General features: G+C 40.0%; 1 protein-coding gene across 1 annotated transcript; it reads right to left on the bottom strand.

Annotated features, from left to right (window-relative positions):
* Positions 1-216: 216 nt before the first annotated feature.
* emp2 (epithelial membrane protein 2) lies at positions 217-15841 on the bottom strand. The gene is made up of 5 exons (XM_079564043.1): positions 15721-15841; positions 2394-2531; positions 2203-2311; positions 1878-2018; positions 217-672 (listed from the first exon to the last, which is right to left on the bottom strand). Exons 2-5 carry the CDS (start codon positions 2469-2471, stop codon positions 503-505), a joined length of 498 nt encoding a protein of 165 aa, XP_079420169.1. The 5' UTR covers positions 2472-2531; positions 15721-15841; the 3' UTR covers positions 217-502.
* Positions 15842-17075: the final 1234 nt, after the last annotated feature.

Genomic DNA, 17075 nt, shown 5'->3' with positions numbered 1-17075 from the left:
TTTTACATTAGTAAGTAGTATTTGTACACGCCACACATTTAAAACAAAAAAAGTGTACTTGTACTTCATATGTAGATGACAGTCAGTGCAGTTTACCTGGGATTAAAGAGAATGAAATAAGTTATTATAATGTGGAAAAGGAAATTACACTTTGAAATATGACTAAGCGAGGAGATGGCTAGCTTGTTTGGACACTAAAGTTATAGCTTTTTTTATTATATGCATATGGGGAAAGTTTTAAAAATAAAATGCATTTAACCGTCAAGACTTTTTTTGTGAAGGGATCAAGTGAAGTAAGTTGGAGTACGTGACATTTTCCAAACAGAAGCGCAGGAAATTGACGCTTTAATCCGACAATCCGCCACAGCCCGATGGTTTGTGTATCTTTGGCACATTAAGCGTCGACAGCGAACCGCCAGAAGCACGGCTGAACAACTCCTGAGGCTAATATTACGAATGATTTGTAAAGTAGACTAACTCCCGTGTATTTGCCCCGTCCGTTCTATTTGCGCTTCCTCAGTACTAGATACATGAACCCGCTGAGGACGGTCATGGGGAAGGCGACCCAGGCCACGATGAAGGAAGCGCCGAAGGATCCGTCCCGGAGGCTCGCGATGTGGAAGCTGTCCTTCTGGGCGGTGTAGACCGACGCTCCGATCATCACGCACAGAGCTGGAGAGACAAAAAACAGCTCTGTCATTTCTGTGATTTATTGTGGCTTCTTGCGACACAGATATTGCATCACCAGCTGTTGCGGTAACAGTCATTTCGTCAGGGTGTTGGCTTGGTTTGCTTTATTTGGTAGGGACAGTGCATGTTAATAACCTCTCAACCCCCGCCTGAACCGAGCACATTTTCTCCAGTTTGGCTTTACCCTAGTCTAAAAGCTTCGTGAAAAATAGGGTCAAAATAGCGACAAAAATGATACGAAAATGAGAATGAAGATGCACAAAATAAAAACCGTCAGAGAGCTACTAATTCATTTAGGATGATTGGCTGAGTTACTATAGGAGAGAACACCCTGAAAGGTTAGTAGTAGGGCTGAACGATATGGACAAAATTTCCTATCTCGATATTCATGCCAGATATCTTGATATCGATACGATACAACTATTTATTCATTTATTTATTGGTTTATTTGGTCGGGTCAGTGCATGTTAATGAACATACATGGGTCTCATGCATGTAAACAAGCCACACCGGATTGTAGCCTTGGGCTAATTTCCATCCGTCGTCCCCCATGCGCACTCACAAACACACTCACATTTATCCTGACCTATTGTACATGTTTTTAGTGGTAGGGGAAACCGGAGTACCCGGAGGAAACCTACGCAGACACGGGGAGAACATGCAAACTCCACACAGAAAGGCCCCGTCCCTGGTGGGAATCGAACCCGGACCTTCTAGCTGTGAAGCACGAGTGCTAACCGCTGTGCTACCCAACTATGGGTTGGGTGATAACCAAGCATTTTTCAGAAAAACAAAACATAATAGAAAAGAGTGCAGTTTCATTGATGAAAATCTATATTGTCTATATCTTGCTTTTTCGATTTAAATGTTTTGAATGTTTATATCTCGATATATCAATACGATAACGATATATCATTGCTTTTTCGATATTAATATCTTGAATGTTCTTGATATCGATACAATGATATATCAGCCCTAAAGATATATCACTATCGTAGCCAAAATAATATCTCAATGCAATGAAAGTAGAAATGGAATTAAGTAAAGTAGACATGCATAAATCTCGAAGAGTTTTGAAAGTGGGCAAAGTAATGTGGAAATGTCAACATTTGGGGAGCTGCACTTGAGCTCACACCGGCTTGTGTAGGAAGAGGGAGTCAAATATGGGTCAAATGCATGGGACTTACCGGCCAAGAGCTGGATAATTGCAGTGAAAACAAATCTCTCGCCCTGCTTGAGCCTGAAGAGCTGGAGGATAAAGACGAAGAAGCTGACGCAGCACAGAATTGTGGCCAGGATCATGGTGGCCTGGACGGTTTGCAAATAGGCTGTAGGGGGACGAATGGAAAAAGGGATGTTAGAATTATATAACTTACAGTACTTGTCCTGCTAAGAGCAATATAAGCTTTAGACATTTTTTATTATTTGTTCATAAACCTTTGGAAATGTGGTTATTAATCTTCTTGCCACTGACTTATTCTGTGATATAAATAATTGCTCGCAGTGTCTTACCTGCACTAGCGGTGTGGCTGTTCTCCACCGGGAAGCACGTGCTGTTGCAGGAATACCACAGGTCGGCGTAGATCACGTCACGTCCAGCCGGAGTAACCACCCACCACGCCTACACCAAAGTAAACTCAAGTCAAACACATGTAATCACAGCAATAACAAGGCCGTCGATTCAATGCGGGTCCGCGGCTTACATTGTATATGGTGGCCACGAAGAGCAGGGCGGCCGCAACGACGTGGAAGAGGATGATGAGGACGAGGACGATCAGCATGGCGGACTTGGACTTTTTCTTGTTCAGCTACTTGCAAAATGACACCGAGTCTTCAAGGGCCTGTTGGGGAAGACAGAAAATGTAAAAAACGTATAAGGTCACATGTTTCCCTGCAATAAATGATTAGGAGTAATGGTTCAAATCATTTATTCGATTGCCTGTGTGGAACAAGGAATGTGACAAATGACATTGGGCTGCCCAATATATCGCCAAAACTGCTACAATATTAGCCTTGTATTGACACAGTTCATATGTATGTATGTATGTATGATGCAATTTATTCTCATGTTGTGCGGACCTACTTTTGGGATATTCATGTTTTGGTCACTCACAGGAAAGGCAAGTTTATTTGTAGAGCACAATTCATACACAAGGCAATTCAAAGTGCTTCACAGTCGCATAAAATTACAAGAAAACAGATAAAATCAATAAAACATCAACATAAAAATGTATCAATTACAGTAAAAGGCAAGAGTGCAGATAAAATACTTTCAGTTGTCATATTGCATGGGTAAAAATAACTTTTTTCAGCCTGGATGTGAACATTGTCAGAGGTGAGGCCTGTCTCACATCCTCATAAAGACCAGATTCCAGATTTGAGCTGCATGAAACCTAAACGCAGCCTCACCGTGTTTAGTCCTGACTCTGGGAAGCACTAGGAGACCCCTCCCTGAAGTTCTCAGGACCCGAGATGGTTCATATGGCTGTAACATGTATTCCGTTGTGGCTCAAGGTAGGGCTTATATTGGGTTTGAGCACACCTGTGGGCTTCCCCAGGGCTCTGTTCTAGGCCCAGCTTTGTTCTCTCTCTGTATGCTGCCACTGGGCTCGATTTTTAGAAAATATGATATTTCCTTTCATTGCTTCGCTGATGATGTCCAGATTTACATGCCTCTTAAGTCAGAAAGCAGTTCAATGCAGTCTTTGCGGAGCTGCCTCCAGGAAGTGAAAGACTGAATGAAGCTAAAATTCCTCAACCTAAACGAGAGCAAAACTGAAATTGTTATGTTCTGCAATACTGAACAGACTTTTGATCTCGGTGTTCCCTTCAGCTCCCATGTAAGAAATCTTGGAGTCATGATTGACAGCTCTTTTAAATTTGACAAACAAATCAGCTCTGTGGTTAAAAAAGCTTCTTTCAGCTTCAATTGATTGCTAAAGTAAAACCATATCTGCCTTGTAACCAGCTGGAAAAATGTGTCCACATTTCTACACGTCTGGTGATGCTGCATCCATTCGTCGTTTGCAACTAGTACAGAACGCAGCTGCACGGCTCCTAACAGGCATCAGGCGCTATGACCACATCACTCCTGTGCTACAGTCTCTTCAGGATACAATTTAAAATCCTCCTGTTGGTTTTTAAATCAAATGTTGACTTTGTCAACTCCTGTGCTCCTGTGAGAGCCCTGCGGTCATGTGACCAACAGCTTTTCTCCTGTCCCTGTTCTAAGAAAAAAACCTGAGGTGACAGTTTGTGGTCGCTGGAACGAGCTCTCTTTGAGCATTCGATCAGCCTCATCCACTGAGAGTTTTAAGTCACTCTTAAAAACGCGCTTCTATGCGTTGGCTTTCAACACGAGCTGAGTTGAGCATTCTATGTTGTTTTGTTGTACCGTGTGTATATTTATACAGTCTCTCACTGAAACATGTACAGCACTTTGGGCAATGTCAACTGTATTTTAAATGTGCTTTATAAATAAACTTTGCCTGTGATTTGGTGATTTGTGATTGGTCTCCCATCCAAGTACCGACCAGGCCCTTCCCTGCTTAGCTTCTGAGATCTGACGGGATCGGGCAGAGCAAAGGCGGCATGGCCTTAAATCCACCATGTTAAGAGTAACGAGCAAATAAATAAAAAAACAATCAAAATGTAGAGCTGCCGGCTCACTAGTGTCCAGATGGTTTTGTGTGATTACCCCGGAATTTTACTGTATACATTTATGCATTATTTACAGTGTTGGGCAAGTTTCTTGAAAATTGTAATATATTCAGTAAAGCTTTACAAATGGAATATATAAAACATAAACATATTACTGTAGCTGAGTTACACTACTTTGAGTTACATGTAGTTACAAAATACAAACTGAAAAAAGTAATAATGCCACAGAGCAAAAGTGCAGTCAGAGATTTCCTTTTCCTTCACTTTCCCCCATTCTCTCATTTTTTTACATTTTTTTTTTGCATATCCTATACACCAAACGGCAACTGGATTTGGGGCTGCAACTTCGTGTTATAGATTTAAATGCACTTGTAACTCAAGTTACTTGAAATGTATTGACTAATATATTCTTATACTTTGTGCAAGTAATATGTTTTATTCTTTTCCTTAGTTACTGAAAAAAGTTATATGTTTTTGTAACTCATTAATTTAAACTATTATTTAAATGCAGTTTTGACGACACAACCCCAAGCTCCATGATCTTACGATGAGCAATGGCCTGTTATTGTATAAAGATGATGATAACTGGGAGCTATTATAGAGTGTTAGAGTAAAGTCCAAAGCAAATATTGTTGCTTACATGTATTATAAACTTGAAAGAGCATCAAATACGCAACACTGCTTCCATCACTCATTCTCGCTGTGTAATTTTACACTGGCACGTCATGTTTACAGCAACAGCTAACATCTGTCACCAATTAGCAAATCACAGTTGGAGAAATGTTTGTGCTTTAGAGACTCAACGGCAAATTACAGTAAATGTGCTAATGTTATGTCTATATGCCCAATTACTCTGTGTAGGAGGGTGTTGTTTACATACTGCTGAGATGACTTCAGCTCACACAACAATGACTGGAACTCAGCTTTATTGCCAACATCTGACTTGGAACATTCAGGCCAAGAACTACTTTACTCTATTCCACGCAGCAGCGATTAAAGACTGATAAAACCATATTTAATCTGGAGTCAGCCTTGCAAATTGACTTCAAATATTGAATGTAAACTGAACTGCTGTCAGATAAATCGGATTAAACTTACCATAAATATTGTTCCTGCTTTTCTTGCACCTAAACACACAACAAGGCGGCGATTTCAAGTTGTAGCTTTAAACCCGTGATCGCTAAACATCTTTCTGCTGCTGACTTCCTGCCAGATCATTTCATTTTGTATTAAATTGTCAGCTGTGATCCAAAAACGAAATCATTCCTCACTTTTCTAACGCATGCAAGTCTCACAACTGTGAAACAACAATACAGTCTCAGTAAAGGAAACAATAACAATCAGCTTGCTAGTTCACGATCGATAAAAAAGCTTTACCAATAGAACAATGGCTTTCATTGCTGCCTGCTTTTACAAGACACTGAAGAACAAAACTCATTTATATCGTGCCGTGATGTATGAGAATACTAAGAATGATAAAATCCCAACTTTATTTAGGTTACCCTGGGATTCTGTTCTGTGCCAACATGGCGTGGGCAGAGCGTGTCAGAGCAGTGTGTTGTTCCTACTGTAGATTGAAACATGAAGTGAGAGAGAGAAAAGTCTTTCGTCCCCGTCCCCCCCCCCCCGCGCCAGCAGACAGGAAACAGGCTCCAGTTAGAGTGAGGGAACATGTGGGTCTGAAGTGGAGCTGGTTTTGGGGGGGAGAGGGGGCCATCAAAGGTAGCTATAGACTTTGAGTCAATGGGGATGTAAACAGTCATTACATCTGCAATGAAAGACAAGGTAGACCGTGGTTTAGCAGCGTAATGCTTTCATTGAGTTGAAGAAGTTACTATAGTTTTTAATATGGCAGGGGGAGGAGCTGAGAGAATAGGTCTATAGTCGGTTCCTAAAAAAAGATAATAATTTGGTTCTTTCCCGCATAATCTTACTTATAAAAGATGCATGGTAAATTTACGTTTAGGCTACCTACAGGATTTTCAGGATTTCCACCAAATTTCAGCAGGACATTGGTCTCAAGACGGCTTAAAACAAATGCTAAGCAAATGCTAAGCTAGCTCAGGGTGACCAGATTTCCCACATCAAAAACCAGGGCTTGTTTTGATTTTTTGTATAAGTGTAATATCAGTTAAATAGACCATACACCTGAGGGTTAGCTTTCTTTTATTGGATAATTTGCTATGGAAACTTTGTGTTTGATGCACAAGTGGCCAGAAGTCATTAAGTTTCAAGTTAAAAAAAAAACGCTGCTTCTGGCACAGCACTGGTGGAAAAACTGGGACTCAACCTGTATAAAACTGGGACAAAACCATGGGACATGGGATAATAAAAAACTGTGACTGTCCTGGGTAAACTGGGACATCTGGTCACCCGAAGCTAGCTAGCATAAAATATGCTACCATAAAATCGCGGCATCTTCTTCCAAATAGTCTGGTGTGATACAACTATTGTAAGCGCAGTTTCTCTAAGTTAGAAACATAAATGTAAACACAGTTGAACAAATGTTTTCTATGCGTAATATTGGACCTCGATTTCTTCATGCTAACAATGCTAAAGTGCTACATAAATTGAGGCATTAACAGAGCAAAGAATCATGGTCAATGCAGTTCCCTCTGCATGTTTAGCGCTAAACATATATCACAAAATGGCCAACACTACACACTATATAAATATCAATGGGTTATCTGGCTCATCAGCATCTTTAAGTCCGCTTCAACCTGCACTGGCATTCCTGGGAGCAATCCATAAGCTCCTAGACATGTAGATAAATATACACACAGCTGCTTTTCATTGTGTTACACGGCTGCTGCTTCTGTTTCTGCTGCTGCTGCCTTCAAATCCCAGAGGGGGAGCCGAGCAAGCAAAGGGTAAAGAGTAAAATCATATACACATAGTGGTTTTATAGAGATGTAAAGGCCTATTGACTGGACTAGGGAGGAAGAAGTGTCATACAAAGAGGCAGGTTTTTTTCAGAACTTTTTTTCATGCAAACATATTATGCCGATGAGAAATGAGTGTCACATTTCGATGGACACTTTCATGCGTTCCAAATTATTATGCAAATTGGATTTTTGTGTCAAAAAGGTAAAAAAAAAAAAAAATAACTCATGGATGGTATTGTGTCTTGGGGCTCTATGAATCACTGACATGAATCTCAGAGACCTGGGGTGATTAGTTGTCAGGTTAAGCCCAGTTAAGGGAAAAACTACTGAAAAAGGGTGTTCCACTTTATTATGCAGATCATCCTTTTCAAGCAATATGGTAAAGAAAAAGGGTCTGTCTGCTGATGAAAAGCGTGAAATAGTTGAATGCCTTGGTCTAGGTATGAAAACCTTCGATATTTCATGAAAGATTAAGCGCAATCATCATACTGATAAGAGATTTGTGGATGATTCAGAGCACATTCCGGTTTGTGCAGATAATGGCACAATATGGACGCTTTCTGCCAGACAAACACATCAGATTTAGAGAACAGATGCTACAAAGCAGTATACAGGTATTTGAAGCTGCTGGTGCCTCTGGAGTCTCCCGGACATCAAGGTATAGGACCCTCCAGAGGCTGCAGCTGTGCATAAACCTTCTATCCGGGCCTCCCCTAAAGGGTTAATTGAATGCTGATGAACAGAAACAGCTGCAACGGGCTGAGAAATACATGAGGAACAGTCTTGTTCACTGATGAGTGCCGTGTAACCCTGGATGGTCAAATCAATGGAGTAGTGGATGGTTGGTGAATGGCCACAATGTCCCAACAAGGTTGTGACATCAGTAAGGAGGTGGTGGAGTCATGTTTTGGGCCAGAATCCTGAGTAGAGAGCTGGTCGGCCCCTTTAGGCCCTTTTAGGCTCCCTGAAGGTGTGAAAATGACCTTTGAAAAATATGTGGAGTTTCTGACTGACCACTGTCTTTTATGCTACAAAAAGAAGAGCCGTGCTTTCCCTAAAAAAATCCTCTTCATGCATGACAACGCACCATGTCATACTGTAAAGAAAACCTCTGCATCACTGGCTGCTATGGGCATAAAAGGAGAGAAACTCATGATGTGGACCCCATCCTCCCCTGACCTCAACCCTATTGAGAACCTTTGGAGCCTCAACAAAAAAAACTCCTATGAGGGTGGGAGGGAGTTTTCATCCAAATGGCAGCTCTGGGAGGCTATTCTGACATCCTGCAAAGAAATCCAAGCAGAAACTCTACAAAAACTCACAAGTTTAATGGATTTAAGAGTTTTGAAGCTGCTATCACACAAGGGCTCCTTTGGTAAAATACAACTTGACCTGTTAATATTTTTTTGATTGAAATAGCTTTTGATTTCAGTAAATATGACCTCCTAATGCTACAAATTCAACAAATTACCATTTTCAGTTAATTACAAGCTTTAAAATGTATTGAAACGCTGAGTTGCATAATCATTTGGAACAGTGGATTTTGAGGTTTTTACTATATTTATTTTTGAAAAAAATACTGTTATCACTAGGAAATTTTTCCCACCAAAATTAAATGATCCTCTACCAGGTAAAGACTTGAAAATTATGCTGACTCTCATTTGAGTTGACAATTTAGAAAATCAGAGAAAAATGTCATTTGCATAATAATTTGGAACGCAGTGTATATTTTCAAATGTATCAAAGGTGACTAAGACACGATTAGAATAACATGCCATATGCACTCATCATATACATTTCAAAACAAGTTTATAGGTCAGAGGGCCCCCTTTAAAGTGATAGTCTGCAAGTTTGCAAAGTGAGGAGAAATAGTGTGAACCTTAACCAGAAAGCCCTTGCGGGTTTGTAAAATGAGGAGAACAGGAACAGAATTTTCAAAAGTAAAAGATCAAGCCCCTCCTTCTGATTGGATCTGACAGGCTGGTTCACACCAAAATCTCATTGATTGACACGGGAAAATACTACACTCTGATTAGTTGCTGAGATTCGAGAAGGAGGGACTTTACAAAGAATAATATATACACCGTATGTACATAATTACTTTACAACAAAATGGACGATGGACGATTTTGTACATTTTATAAAATTTGTAAAACATCTAGACATCCAGACTATCACTTTAAGACAGGATACTTTTCATTATGTAAGCTAACTGTCATCTTTGCTACTTGCTAATTTTGAATATTCATATTGCAGTCATCGCAGCTAAAACAACACCCCAAAGTCCGGTTGCTGTCTGCCTGGTGTAATCACAATATCTGTATTTGCATGGTCCTGGAATACATATGCTGTGTTCATCAGCTGCCTCATGGTTCCCATGTTTGAGCAAGTTCAAGTTCAGTCATGGTGCCATAAGTTTAACAGATGTTGTGGTTTTTGGGAAAAGCTGAGAGGACAAGAGGGATTTTTTTTGTTAACCACAAAACCGTGTTATGTAACTTTTGTAACACATGTTGTAAAACTAAAACGGAATCAGAAACATTTCCAGCGTGGACTTGCAAATGGCAAATAGATTCTCAGACTGTATTATTTTAAACATTAAAGTGGACATATCGTGGCTTATAAACATTGTTTTGGGCATCACACCATTAATATTCTAGGTTTTATCATTTGAAATAATAGGGAAGAAACACTAAGAAAGTAGAAGCTATACGGCTCTTTACTTTACTTGGTTTCAAATTAAATCGTGTGGGTTTTTTTATTTTTCATCTCAATACAGGAAATATAAATCTTATTTATTTATTTATTTATTTATTTATTCTGCAGGTTTATACAGTGGCCAATGAGCATCTAACTTCAGAGTCCATTCACAATAAAAAATACATATAAGGCACCGGCAAAAGGATCACATCAACAAACATTCAGATGCAATATTTACAATATTTACACTAGCAATTACAATTATATACAGTTTTTTTTTAACTTGTACCTTCATACATTTTTAACACTAACCCGATTAACCAGTTTTGTGTTAATGATCACAAATCTGACCGTCTTTCAACCACTTCTTCAGGTTAAGTTTGCACTGTTTCAAGGTGCTAGTCTCTCGAACAGTTAATGGCAACGAGTTCCACATCCCTGCAGTTTTTACAGAGAAACAATTCAGTCCAAAAGTGGAGGATCTAAAGTTCACAGAACAGTCTCCTCTGGAGGAAGCTCGCGTTGTTCTACGTCCTGCCTCATCACAAGATTTCACAAACATTCTCAGGGGCTGTGAGGCCAAATCATAAAGAGTTTGAAACACTAAGCTGACATTCGAAAACAAAATGAAATCATCCAGATCTGAGCACTTCAGTGAAGGAAGTGTGAATGACCAAGTAAACAGAATCCCTAACAACTAAAGTGAAATACCACTCCAGCCACGTTTGTGGAGAGGAAACATATTAAAAATGATGAAAATTATATGTTCCCCTTTAGAAAGGATATGTCCCCCTTTCACAGGCTGCACTTGTTCACAATCCCAGTATCGCCTGTTTTCTTGCTATGGACGCCTCATGCTACGTTGCATTAAACTGAGAGTGATGCAAACATTGATAGATACGCTTGGCAATATTGCTGAAGACCATACCAGGTTGTACATTGCAAATAAATAAACATGTGATGCCAACTGGGTTCCTGATGATAGAAGTAGGTTATCAAAATAAAGCATTTAGTAGATAACGTAATGTATAATGTGTAAACCTAATATCTGGCTATACAGTACAAAGCTGTAATGTATAAAAATATGAATATAATTCCCCAAGTCCTACACAGAGAAACACCATAAAAATAACTTTCTTCATACGCTTGCCTTTTACTTGCCTAACATGGAGATTTCACACACATTTCACACGTGTCACGCCTCATCTCTCATAATGCACGCATTACGCCGGCACAGCTGTGAAGTGTCAGTCACTACAACAATAACAGCGGCCCTCCACATGTGAAGACCATCAGTCATCGCGACGGATATTAAACAAGCACATCGCTCAAAAGGAGGGCGGCGGAAACGTTTTGGTGCCCCCCCGTTCGGAAATAAGGACGATAATGTGGTTGAACTTATTTAAAAGAACAACAATACATTGACAGTCCACAAAATATAGGATTCTGCACAATACACAAACACTGCTCTCGCTGAAGGATGGGTAGTAGTAAATTTAATCACATAAAGGAGAACAATGTTAAGGTGAACGTACTGTTACCACCTTCATACTGTCATCGCATACACAAAGTCTTTTGTATAACTTTCTGTTACTTATAAGAATTCTGTCATTTGCTCGAACAAGATGAAACACCAGACAGGACAGGGCAGTGTTGAAAGTGCACACACCTCCTGACAGCAGACGCTAATCTAAACCTATCATTCCTCTGCTCCATCCAGCCCCGCGAAGGGAGGCTCAGGCTTCACGGGCCAAGTGTGTCGACCGGTTCCCTCTGTGGAAAATGCTGACGTTTCATTTTCTTGTTCATATTATACAAACTCACAGAACAGAACAGACCTTACAGGGCCTCTGCATCTACACTGGCTAATGCAAAAGAAGAGAACTTGGTATGCATCACTTTGCATGTTTGTATCAGTATGACAGACAAGGATGTGACGTGGCATTGTCTCATTTGCCACTAGATGTCCCCAAAAACTTAAGCAGTCAGCATGCCTACATACATGGCGCAGTGCAAAGAACACAATGTTACACACAATTCCAAAACATGGAAGGCTTAGAATGGATTGAAGCCCTTTAAATAAAGTTAATAACAAGTAGTAAAGGCAGTTCAAGTTCTGAGAAGGTAAGGATTGGATCAGATCCATTCGAAAAACAGAAAGGAGGAAGACACAACTTCATGACATCAACAAGACTAAACAGACTGAATCACTCAAAGGAATACCAGGACCTTCCTCTATGGTTACTTTCCAAAAAGTCTTGCATCTCAATGAAGTATGGATGATAGGACTGATAGAAATTTGAAAGTTCAAGAAATGCAGGTTGTTGTATTCTAATTGAATTAAGACGACAATAGCTCTTGTGTCACGCACTCATGGCGCTACGAACATCACCCCGAGTCTTCGCCAGCGTCTTGATATCAGGGTGTGTGTGCAACAATAGCCGAGTCAAGACTTATTTCTAGAGAAATCACAAAGAGGACACACCTTTTCCTCACAGCCCAACGGGGATAAACAAAAGACCAACTGAGACATGTTGTTGTAATGTGGACACAGGCGAAACTTCTCAAGCCGTTCTTTTAGTTGCTGAAGAAGCCTCTTTTGTCTCCTGAGATCTATACACAAACTTGTAGACATTTTTGTCCCAAGTATTGCTGTTTACACAACATTTAGTTCACACAAGGCAATAATCATCCACTTCAGGACATGTTTGTGGAGTTGTAAACAGGGTTAGCAAGGTTTTATGCATGATTTCGTAAATTGAAAGATAAGTTTGATCGTGATTCATCTTGCCATGGTCATAAATCATTATTCTAAACAGCTGCATTTTAAGGCTGCCCTCTGACACCCCTCTGAAGCTTTTTTCACGCTGGACCCTTTTACGTCCGTACCCACAAAATCCTTCAAAGCATTTTAATGGTTTCCACATGGCACAAAACGGCACGTGTTTAACGCAATATTATTGTCGCCGCGTTTCTTATCACTACTCCAATTTGTGTTACTTTTAACTTTTTACTGCAGTAATTTGCTCAGATTTACAAGCTCGACTGCTTCGACATGGTGTTTGGTCGGGCTGCCTGTACCGCCCCGTGTTTCACAGACTAGACATCCCGGTGCTGAATTCCACTCGGGCGCACTAATTGGGCGTCTCGTCAGATGCTATTGACGATAACAATATAACAGTATGATTTAATTAAAATGGGAGAACTATTTGGCACAGTGTGTTCATGTTTTGACTTCACAATAAGTTCTTACAAATTAACTATGGATTTTGTTGCGTCACAGAGGGAACGCGAAACTGCTCTCGACATTTGTAAATCCATCTGCGGACCTGTTCTGAGCAGTCCTGCAATCAAACAGTGTTTATCACAGCACCTTGGATTCACTAGCGTGCCATTTACATAACCTCTATACCCCACCTTAACCAAGCACATTTTCTACATTTCAAAGCTAAGACCTATAAAAGTCATCTCAGATTTTTCCTTGCGTTGTCGCCACTTTTTTGTCGCATTTTTGTTGCTTTTTCATTGCGTTTTTGCCTCTCTTTCGTTACATTTTTGTTGCTCTTTTTGTTTTCTGTTTTTACTGATTTTTTTGTTGCTTTTTGATCACTTTTTTGTCATGTTTTTGTTGCGTTTTTGTTGCAATATCGGGCCGATATTTGGGGATTTTACAATATCGACTAGCAGCCGATCTAGTGCCGGAAAAGTCGATATTTCTGGGAATGATAGAGCCTTCCTGTTTTGTGCACTGGAAAGAGCGAAGTCAGGGCTTTAAAACAGCTCCCTCGGCCTCAGGGGACGTGAGAAACATCGCCATGAAAATTGTTTCGCTTCAAGTTTGTTAAACAAAAGTTTCACTAAACCTCCGACAATATGGACATGCTGCATATCATTGTGAAGTGCAGAATCTGTAGAATTCAATGATTTAGTCTTAACCTCCACTATTGTATTTTTGATCGCCGTGCAAAATGCTGCAGCGAGTAACAATATGCTAATGCTAACGACAGCTAATCAAAGCTGGGACAGAAACTATGATTGGACCACCTAAAGTAATACCATAAAATCGGCCAGCGCTGGAGCGGCAAAGTATTTGTTTTTACAGGATAATAGACCAGACATTTGGAAAAAAAAATATTGGTCAAAAACATCGGCCGAGCATATGCAACTGTGAAGCACTTTGAATTGCCTTGTGTATGAATTGTGCTCTACAAATAAACTTGCCTTGCCTATTGACATCGGCCAATTAACATCCCAAAATATCGGCATCGGCCATAGAAAAACCCATATCGGGCAGCCTCATAATGTCTTGCAATTTTGTCGCTCTTTCGTTCCTTTGATGCTTTCTTCAAGCGCTTTTAGATTTTGGGCATAGCCAAGCTGGATAAAATGTGCTCGGTTCAGAGGTTTTCACTGCTTTAGAAACTATCCTTCAAACTAGGGCTGCTCGATTATTGAAAAAATAATAATCACGATTATTTGTGTCATAACTGAAATCACGATTATTCAAACGATTATTTGTTGCCTTTAAAAAAAGTCTTTATTTTATTTATATATTTATTATTAATAATAATAAAAAAAACAATGCTGAATATTTTCTGTTTTCTGAGCAGTCATAAAAGTACATGATTTCATGTATGCCTCGATTAAGGAGAGGTCTCTGTTTCACACCTGCCCCCTGCTGGCCAGCGCTCACACCTGCGCAAGTAAACTGAGCAGCGCGGCCTGATGACATCATCACACAGCGCTGTTAGTTTTTATGTCAGGCAAAAGCATGAGCCATGGCACGTGAAATGTGAAGAGAAAATAATCCCAGCGCCATGAAATAATGCAAGTGTGCTTTGCCAGAAAAAAATGAAAAAGATTTTTTTTTTTTTTTTTAAAGTGATTTTTTTTCTTCTTTTTTTTGTTTTTGTTTTGATTATGCTAATTTTGTAATCGTTTAGTGTAATAATCGAAATCGTAATCGAATTTCGATTAATTGCACAGCCCTACTTCAAACTACTGCCTGCAGAGGGCGCTCCAGACCAAATGGCAAGCCTGGCCGGCACAGTCTCTCACTCCTTACAATCTTTTCTTTACGTAGACATCAATTCAAATAAAATGACACTTTCAGGCCTAAACTATGCCTGATGCGTTCACTTTTTAACACTCTTTATGTTGTATTTTGTTAACCTTAGTGACATAATACATAACAATGCCGTTAAACTATCAGAAAACATTGTGTCTGTATGAGTTATTTCTTTCAGCTTAGTTGTTGTTAACAGGTGGCTGTATTAAATGCTGCACAACCGGATGGCAAGGGCTACTTGGTAATTTACAAGCGTCATTCATTATGAGGAAATTCAAAATGAGCGGGGATCCAAAGTGCTCAATTGACCCATTTAAAGGGAAGGCGTTTGCGCAAGCATTTTAAAGGCGAATTTCCTGCCCCTATCAGAAAGAAAACAGCCCCTGCTTCCCTCTTTACAGTGCAAACATCCATTGACTGCACTAATACACTTCACAGTTCACACAGGCACGCACGCAAGCAGGGGGACGTTGACAACGCCCCTTTCATTTCCATCCGCTCAAACCTGGACTTAGCAACGTGCGTAAAAATACCCACGGGCGAGGGAACTTTTGATACACACTGTGCGCAAAAACAACAACAACACCGAACCAGGCTATCACAAGAAAAAAGCCAAAGGATGCCCTCACAAGAACGCAGAAAGTCTACGGGAAAAGGGCACAGACAATTTGAATGCAGTAGCCAAACATGCAAATTTGTGATAAATAGAATACTCACAGAATTTGGGCAGGGCAGAAAAGCGGTGTAGTCTATTTTTGTGGAAGATTAAAAATGTATATTGGCAATGGGAGGTGACAAAACCCCACTCTCGCTCCTCCAAGTCTTGCGGCCAAAAAAAAAAAGTTCGAATTGTAAAGTTGTCTTGGATCGCGAGCGCGCAGTGAGTTTGGAAGAGAGAGAGAGAGAGAGAGAGAGAGAGAGAGAGAGAGAGAGAGAGAGAGAGAGAGAGAGAGAGAGAGAGAGAGAGAGAGAGAGATGGGGAGGATCAGGAGATGGGCGTGGTTTGGAAGCGTAAAGTCGTCCATCCTTGCGTGTCCAAAGTGTGTGTATGTGGTGATACTTGAGAGGTTCGCTGACAGCAGTTTATAGTTCTGGTTTTAGGCGGGAAGCACGTCCATAAAAGTAATTGTGGTGAGGCGTTAAGAAGCTTAGTTAATAAAAGTCAAGTCAAAAAAAGGGATGAATAGAAGATAAAAGTGATGGCATAGGCCCTACCATAGTTTTATTTTTAGGAAGCCATCTTTATCAGCCTGACCCCTGACATGTTTGTTTAAATTCACTTTCTTGGTATGTAAGTTGTTTAACCCCTTAACTCCCACCTGAACCGAGCACATTTTCTCCAGCTTTACCCCAATCCAAAAGCTTCTGGGGGAAAAAGGTGTGAAAATAGCAACAAAACTGAGACGAAAACAAGGATGAAAATGTGAAAAAAGTGACAAAAAAAGTGACAAAAAAGTGACAAAAAATGTACAAAAACAATGACAAAAATTGACAAAAATGTGACAAAAAATTGACAAAAAATTGACAAAAAATGGATGAAAAAGTGATAAGAATTTGACACAAAAAAAATGCGAATAATTTGACAAAAAAATGGACCAAAAAAAAGTCGAAAATTTGACAAAAACGAGATGACTGCCCAACAAAAAAAAGTGATGAAAAAAAAAATCTGATGACGTGAGGAAAAAGATCAATTTAGTTTTGTAGGTCTTAGCTTTCAAATGAGGCGTTACACTGGCCTACAGGATTTGAGTAAAGCTGAACTGGAGAAAATGCTCTCAGTTCAGGCGGGAGTTAAGAGGTTGATGTTATCGGCACTTTGGGATGTACAATGAATATTTCGCACATCTTGTTTTCTTGTCAAGTCCACATGCTGCACAAAATGTTCTTTTGTGTCTGTATTAATGTCAAGGGAGACTATCTATAGCACATGCACATCACCATTGGAACACACCCAAACGTTCCAGGCTATGCTCGACCTGTGTATATATAGGCAATGTGTTGATAATCACTGTTCCCATCTTTGGAAAATTTAACCAATTTCCATCCTTGATAGCCAGTGGGACAACCTGTCA

This window comes from Gobius niger (assembly GCF_951799975.1).
Source record: "Gobius niger genome assembly, chromosome: 10".
NCBI classification, from domain to species: Eukaryota; Metazoa; Chordata; class Actinopteri; order Gobiiformes; family Gobiidae; genus Gobius; species Gobius niger.
The sequence above is the reverse complement of the archived record's forward strand: the minus strand, read 5'-3'. Positions and strand labels throughout refer to the sequence as shown.